The sequence below is a fragment of the Manacus vitellinus genome, unplaced genomic scaffold, assembly GCF_001715985.3.
Source record: "Manacus vitellinus isolate BGI_N305 unplaced genomic scaffold, ASM171598v3 scaffold_31_pilon, whole genome shotgun sequence".
Lineage (NCBI taxonomy): Eukaryota > Metazoa > Chordata > Aves > Passeriformes > Pipridae > Manacus > Manacus vitellinus.
Genome location: NW_021940379.1, coordinates 8,992,677 through 9,000,708, shown reverse-complemented (window position 1 = coordinate 9,000,708; position 8,032 = coordinate 8,992,677). Strand labels below are relative to the sequence as shown.

At 47.2% G+C, this 8,032-nt stretch overlaps 1 protein-coding gene across 1 annotated transcript in view; it reads right to left on the bottom strand.

The window, feature by feature from the left end:
- Window positions 1-326: 326 nt before the first annotated feature.
- The window catches only part of PPIL2 (peptidylprolyl isomerase like 2), a 67,024-nt gene continuing 59,318 nt past the window's right edge, over window positions 327-8,032 (bottom strand). Inside the window, exons 18-21 of the mRNA XM_029961223.1 lie at window positions 4,161-4,233; window positions 3,960-4,022; window positions 3,355-3,494; window positions 327-1,682 (exon numbers count right to left, since the gene is read on the bottom strand). Of these exons, the coding sequence (XP_029817083.1) occupies window positions 1,589-1,682; window positions 3,355-3,494; window positions 3,960-4,022; window positions 4,161-4,233 (370 nt within the window). The 3' untranslated portion in view covers window positions 327-1,588. The remainder of the gene's footprint in view (window positions 1,683-3,354; window positions 3,495-3,959; window positions 4,023-4,160; window positions 4,234-8,032) is intronic.

Sequence of the window (8,032 nt, the reverse complement as noted above, 5' to 3'; positions counted from 1 at the left end):
AAAAGGCCAGCCCAGTAGAAACAAGAGGTTCCAATAGGACAGAATAAACTCAGCTTTAGGAAAGTACCATCATACCCCCTGTTCCAGTAATCAAACATGTTATTTCAAACTTAGTTGCTCAAAAATGTTGCAAAACAACCCCCCCTATTATTCTTTCAAACTAGTTTGAACTTCCTATGATTTAACAAAGATGCAATCATATCCGCAGAGATCCCAGTTCCTTACGAGCATCTTAAAAAGCACGAATGAATCATTTCCTTGTACAACAATCAACTTTGCAATGCCATGATCTTGGAAATGATAGTTGAACAGTTGAAGGCAAGCACTCAAAAGAAAATAAAAGCATTTAATGCAAAATATTTTACCAAAAGTTTTTACAGCAATTTTATATAAGTGGAGTCTTCTCTTAAAACATGAAACCACCGATACAAATGTATTGTTCCAAAGGGGATTACAAAACTTTCTCCTCAGCCACACAGGAGGTAGGAAGGGCATTTCTCTCACCTGAAAACACCTAAGATGAACTCCAAAGTAACATTCAGGACAGAGCCTGCAACATCTAAGCGAAGGTAACACACAGATGTTTTGGGACTAAAACTTCACAGGCTGATATCCCTTTACTCCATAAGGCTTTATTAAGATTCCTAATAATTTGTGGGCATGAAACGGAAATATCCGAGATGCCTGCCAGCTCTATTATATGGTTTTCCCTAGTGATGGGAAGCCTGATGTCAGGGCAGACACGGGCTGTGTTCCCCTGCAAGGAGCAGCCTTAGGGACGGTTCTTTCTGTTCCTGCTCAGTTGCTCCAGGCTGCAGTTTCTGGGACCTGAGGGCAGGTGTCAGCTGGTGCATCCTGGCCCCTCTGGCTGTCCAGTGGCTCAGGGAAGGGCAGCCACTGGGAGCAACAAGTGGTGCAGTTACCCCAGGATCCCCATCTACATTTGCAGCTTCCCCCAGGCTGTTGACACTTTAACAGGTTCAGAGAGAGCTCGTTGTGGAGCCAGCGAGGCCCTTTGGAGACCAAGGCACCATCCCAGCAGGCCCACAAAGAGCAAGAGACAAAATTGGTCCTTGTTGAGAAGCAGCAAGAGGCAGCTGGAAGGGAAGGGTAGGACAGGCTGGGGCCCCTGCACAGAGCCCTGCAGCAGCACAGGCACTTCCCAGCACATTCACTCATTCCTTTGCTTGGCACACGGCCGGTCTGGGGATCATTACCTGTGAAAGGAGCTCTTTCACCCCCGTCCTGCTCCCTGCAGCGTCCTGTGGGGCTGGGCTCTGCCTGGGCCACTGCCAGCCATGCAGAGAAAGGCTCCAGCTGAGCCCTGGGGAGCTGGGCTGCCTGCCCCTGCTTCGCAAAACAACAACACAACGGCCTTCGAGGAAGATGCAGCGTGGGGGGACGAGCTCTCTAGAAAACAAAGCCACATTAACCGGCCTCAACAAAGCAGCAGTTCTCTTTCCCAGGGGAAGGGCAGGCCAGTGCCTTCCCTCCCCAGGACAGACTGTCTTTCAGGCTCTCTGGGGACACGTGGGAGGCTCCTTTTCTGTTGTTGCTGTGCTGCCCCAGTGCTGGGCTCCCCGTGCTGCTACCAGGAGCTGAAGTCCCCAAAGCCTGAGCTCTTTTTCTCTTTCTTCGCAGCTGTGCTGGTCGAGGGCCCGTCCTCCTCTGCGCTGCGCTTCCTGGAGCCAAAACGAAAACAACTCTCAGGGACTATTTACTCTTCAGCAGGACCAGGGCAGCTGGATGCCTGTTCTCCCCAACAACAGCTGTACCAGAACTAGCCCATCCCTGGCCGAGCAGAGAGCAGTGCAAGCTCTGTGCCAGCACGGGGACTGCAGGGGGTTGGACATGGGGGCCCCTGGCAAGGCCAGAAAGAGTGTGTGAGTCTGTGGGCATGGTTTGGGTCAGGCTTTGAACACTTCCAGGAATGTGTTCAAAGCACATTAAGTTCTCCAGGCCGGAGCTGAAGATTTACCAGCTGTACTTTTTTATCATGGTCATGATGAAAACATGAGCCACGAGTTCCTTCTACACCTTCTCACCTGCACTTGTGGCAGCGAATGGATTCATGAGGAATTAGGTATAAAGCAGCTGGGCGAGCTTCTCAGATCCTTTCCTGTTTCTCAAGCCCAACCTGTTGCAGCTGCTGCTGCTGTTTGAGCAGAGTTTGCAACCCCAGGGAAACATGCAGCCAGCTCATGTGCTCTGGTTTTATTGTCAGGTATCAGTAGATGACAGGGAGAACAGAGAACCCTGAACCTGCCAAAGGGCTGTGTGGACAAACTCCCAGTGTCAAGGCAGGCTGCAAGGACTGAAGGTCCTTTCTATACTGCTTGGTCCTTTCCACAGAGCCACAAGCTCGGCCAGTGTTTCCTCTGTAAATACAGTGCAACATGGCAGCAGTTTTAAGTTGAACATATTTTAAGGGACAAGCAGTATTTCGTAAATGAAACATTTTACTGACGCACCAAACTGACCCACCTGGGCTAACATATTTCTGTTCTCACAGTTATGCAAATGCCTGTAAGTCACAGAGGCACACACAAACTGATTAAATAGCTGCCCAGATCTGTGTATGCATAAATATAGGCCTTTATGCAGACAGACAACAACACTTTCACAAATGCTTTTAGAGAAGTCTGCTAAAAATCAAGTGGAAGGCATTTATTTTAATTTTTCCCAAACACATGCTAAGCTGTTGCTCAGCCAGGATTCTGTAGTGTCCTTAGGAAAGAAACAGTGCTGCCAATCCTGACAGGAGTACAAAGGGTGTCTGGGAGAGGGTGCTTTAGGATAAGCCTGTCCAACCAGCCGGGTACCAGGAGCTACTCACCAGACACCCTGTGCTCCCACAGCAGGCCTGGGAACCTGCTCCCCTTTCCAGTTCAGCTGTTTGTGTGGCTGAACAGGGAACCAGATCAGCAGACTGATGGGGGCTTAGGGAAACTACTTTGTGCAGGGGAGAAGTTGCTAAATGAAAAACATCTGTGGGACCATGGCCTTCAGAAAAGGAAGAGGATAACAGATAGTGTGGGAAGTGACACTGTACAGTTAGTTCCTCAAGGACTTCTGAGTTCTGGAAATATATCTACAGTTCTGAAGTCAGTACATGCTGTTAAAGGCCAACTTGCTAAAGACCAACTTGGTCACGTTCAAGTGCTAAAAGAAATGCTCAGTTAACTTGTAATCTTGAAAAACAACAGGAGAGGAAACTCTTGACTGTTAGGACTACATGAAGATGTCTTTGCTGGCACAAACCAAACATCTGAGCAATGGCACTGAACATAGTCAGCATCCAGCAGGAAAAGAACCTAAAACACTCAGCCAAGATCAGATGGGCAGGGAACTCACGCTGCAGCCATGTTGATGTATTTTCCAATCCCCTGCCGGTAAGTTTTAGGAGCCTGGACCTCCTTCTGTGGTGGGACCACCTCAGCTTTTGTTTTGGCTGCTTCTTCTTCCTGCTGGAACTTCTCTCTTTCAGCAGTGACCTGTGGGAAGCAAAGGATGCAATCTGTTGCAGGAGACAAAGGAGAAAAGGTCTACAATTCTTTGAAGCTTTAAGCACTCTAACCCAGCAATCGGCACCGCGGTGATTACAGGGCAGGCTTCAGGAGACACCTTCAATGGCCACTGCAAACAGGCTACCTACAGGAAGAGTCCTTCCTTCTTACCTGAAGCTACCCAGAGCTAGAGTGGGCATTTGAAAGGAAGCCATGGGAAGCTGATGGCCTGGGCACCGTGCCAGACTCAGCTGCAAGGGTAACTCTGCACCGAAAGAGTGATGATGATCCTGGCACACCAGGCACTGCTGAATGGCAGCTGCTTAACCTTAGCTGGCAACCATATGGGCCAGGGGCTGCCCATGTTCAAAGAAAAGGCATTAAGTTACAAAGTTCTCCACAGAAGAGCTTTGGCCTTTCAAATAAAACAGCCAGCCAACCAACCATCCTCACCTGTGCATCAGCCTCTTCATAGGGATCAACAAACACCGTCGTCGTCTGAATTTGTATTTCCTCCTGGGAGCAGAAGAGTAGAACAATAATTCCATCTGCTGATTAAGTTGTGCCATCTCCCCCAAATTCAGTTTTGAGAAGTGTCAGCAGGGTGAGGAGCACTGCCATGCGAGGCCACAGCCCCTGGTGCTTCACACGTACCTTGGGACGGTCTGTTTTTGGGTCACTTTCCACATTCTCCATAGCAGTCAGAGTCTCAAAGCCACCAACCACCCTAAAAGAGGAAAGACATGATATCCATCTGTCACAACATACTCAAAATATTCCTGCACCCTTACATTTAATATATCTAATTTATGACCATTCTCTAGCAGATTTTTAAAACACCATGCTTGGGTGATGGAAAATCAGCAACTGTATTTGGAAGATCTAAGAAAATGTCATTCAGCATGGAAGGTCAAAATTTTTTCTCAGATATGGGATCTGAATTTAAAACTAAGCAGAACATGGAAAAGTCAAACACTCAGAGGCAAAGCAGAGCCATTTGTCCAAAAACCCTGGAGCCACACAAACCAGGCAGATGAGGAACAAGTCTCTTTGTTTTTAAACTGTACATCAGACTGAAGATGTTATCAGGAAGAAAGGGAATGGTAACTACAGCACTACAGGAGAGCAGTGACAGAGCTGTCTGCACTAACACCAGTAACACAGAAAGCACAGGATTGCTCCAGGAGAACGTCATGACCGTGAGCTCATGAGGGCTCTGGGAAAGCAGCAGAGCATCAGATCACAGCCACAGGGTAATGCTGGGACACTTTTCACTGCAGTTTTTACTTTGGAGGATGTCAGATCCCTGGCCTCTCACTTTTCAAATCAACATATCTAAATACTTGCTTGAAAATGTTTAAGGCTGAAGCCTTTCTGAAGTGTTGCACATTCATTTTCAAAAAAAAAAAGTGTGGAACAATGGGAAACTTCCAGAAAAGCATATTTAGAAGGGATAAATGGGGTAAACCAGATAATTATAATCCTGTCATCCATACCAGCAAAATAATAGAATAGTGGAGACAGGACATGATTAAGAAAGAAAGGAAATAAGTAACAGCAATCAACAAGGCTTTGTGGAAAACAGACTGTCAAACAACCTTCTGTCACTGAGACAACAGATGTGGCTAACAGGGATAACAGTGTCCATGGAACAGACTTCTGAAGGGCGGCTGATATTCTGATTGAGGAACCAGAATGATATGAGGTGAACACAGCATACATTAAATAAAAAATTGGCTGACAGGTGTCAAAATCTAATTTTAAACAGGAACCACTGAGTCAGTACATTTCCAGAGGGGTCCTGCTGGCATCAGATCTTGGTCCCAGGGTATTTAACACTTTTATTCACATCATCCCCAATTCTATTTGAAAACAGCTATTCTTAGAAGAGCAGTAAATAAAGAGGAAGACAGGCTGTTGATGCCAAGCGATCCAGATCCATTAGCAAAGCAGGCTGTTGCTGGACAACATCTGTTTTAAGAGAGCCAAGCCACATGGCCAGGAAACAAAACTACAGTTCCTATTGATGGCCGTGGGACAATGAGAAGCAGCTGTAATTCCCAAAAGCATTGCTCCTGCAGACAGAGGAGTTTGGGGCCGGGAGCTCAGCAATGAGGAGAGGGGAGCTCAGCAATGAGGAGAGGGGAGCTCAGCAGTGAGGAGAGGGGGGCTCAGCAGTGAGGAGAGGGGGGCTCAGCAATGAGGAGAGGGGGGCTCAGGAATGAAGGAGAGGGAGCTCAGCAATGGAGGAGAGGGGAGCTCAGCAATGAGGACATGGGGGGCTCAGCAGTGAAGGAGAGGGGAGCTCAGCGTGAGGAGAGGGGGGCTAGCACTGAGGAGGGGAGCTCAGCAATGAGGACAGGGGGCTCAAGCAATGAGGAGAGGGGGGCTCAGCAATGAGGACAGGGGGGCTCAGCAGTGAGGACAGGGGGGCTCAGCAGTGAGGACAGGAGAGCTCAGCAATGAGGACAGGGGAGCTCAGCAGTGAGGACAGGAACCGGCCACCGAGGGCCCGTGGACAGGGCAATCCTCCAGCCTTCACAGGGGGCAGCTCTTTTAAGGCCTGATTGCTGGGTTTACTGGGATTACTGGGACTCCAGCACCAGCACAGGCAGGCTGTCAAGGGCTGGGCAGATGAAAATCAAATTAAATGTAACTGGTGGGGAAAAAGAAATCAAACTGGTGGAATATGTAGTGTTTTATCGCCTAACTCTGCTTTCATATCACAGAAATAAGCACTGCCTCAACCAAAACACACATTGTATTCACAGTCATCTTTCTACAGTCGTACCAGGCTATCTCACTCCCAGAGGTGTTTCACAGCCCTGCCCATGGCATCTGCCCAGCCAGCACCAGGAGAGGCCCCTGGCTCTCACCTGCCACAGTCTCACCTGATCCCTGGAGAAATACACCTTTACACCACTCCCCACTGCCCCCACTGCCACCCCATGGGCTGGGACGGGCACTAAACACACCCAAAAAGACAGAGCCCATCACAGAGGATGAGCCCAGGCAGGTCAGAGAGGGTTCCTCAGCACCCTCCCAGCACAGCTGTCCTTGCTCACGTTCAGTGCTGCTCCAGCCTCACTCCCCAGGGGCTGCTGATGTGCTGCACTCAGGCTGTGGCTTCTGAGAGCAATTAAAAACCATGTATGCAGGCTAGAACAGCCTCAATCTTCTGTGACTGGAGGGAGCACACTGGGGGAGGCCACACAGGGCTTGAAGACCCTGCATGAACTTTGGAAAGTTCATAACAAAAACTCAATTTTAAAATCTCCCTCCAGGCCCATATCAGATTCACTTATAATACTGGTGATTAACACCCAGCCTAAGACATATTCACTGTATTTTAACTGCCCCAAAGGAAACTTCTGATTTAATATTGGAGGATTTTCTAGCCAACAGCTCTACTCATTATCTGCCCATATGTTTTCATTTAATTAGGTTCTGATAATTTGAAATGGCCACATCAGCTATGCACTGGCAATCTCAACTGAGTAATCCCTTAGCCCATAGCTAGACCTCCCACAACAGTAGGTCTAATGCATTTTGGTGATGCTCCCAGATCTTCAGCCTCTATGCTAATTAAAATTTATTGGGAATATTTTGTCACTTGTATGTTTTAAAAGGCTGTGACAGACATGGCATTCACAGGTCATCAGTAAATGACCTAAACAGTCTATTTTGATGTGATTGTAAAGGGCTAAGGGGGAATAAGACAAAGTTGTTATGCCTGCAGAGCACGTAATTCTCTTTCCTTCTTCACTTCTTGTCTCACAAATGGAAAATTGCTTTTAGTTTTTTACACCCCTGCATTCTCCAACATTTTGCACAGATTGTATCTCTGTGTGTATTACAGTGTCAGCACAATCAGCTTTCAATATAGGTTAATGTCTTTAGACACTGCCATAATACCACTAAAAAATAAAACCTGATTTGAATACAAACCACCAGCTGAGAGGAGAGAGCTCTGACCAGAGGCACTGGAAATAATCTACTGGTCACTTTTGTTCAGGGAGCACTTGGGAGCTTTGTCAGGATCAAACTGGTGTTTCATCACTAAAAATTAATATCCAAAAAAGACAAGATCTGACAGCAAACATGACCCATCCTGTAAAACTGAACTACACACTAATCAAGGCAGTCGGTGGATGCAAAAAAACTGAGTATTTCAACTTAAGGTCTCAAACTGTAAAGGCTTTTCCAAGCTTTCCCCTGATCTAAGCAGAGAGACAATGTACATGCAAGCTCTTGAAACGTTACATGTTGTTATTGTCAAATCTCATGATGTTACATCGCAGCACTAAAATCAGTTTGATGAGATGTAATGTGTCAAAGCCCTTGCACTGGCATCACTTACAGCAACTGCTCCTCACAGAATGAGGAAACAAACACACCAGAGAAGTTTTGGGGATTCTTTGCCTGTCCCACAACACATACTTTGAGTGTAAGAAGAAAAGTTCATGGACATCTTGCCAAGAAAAAAGCCCATACAAGTTATATGTAGAAAAAAACCATTAGATCAG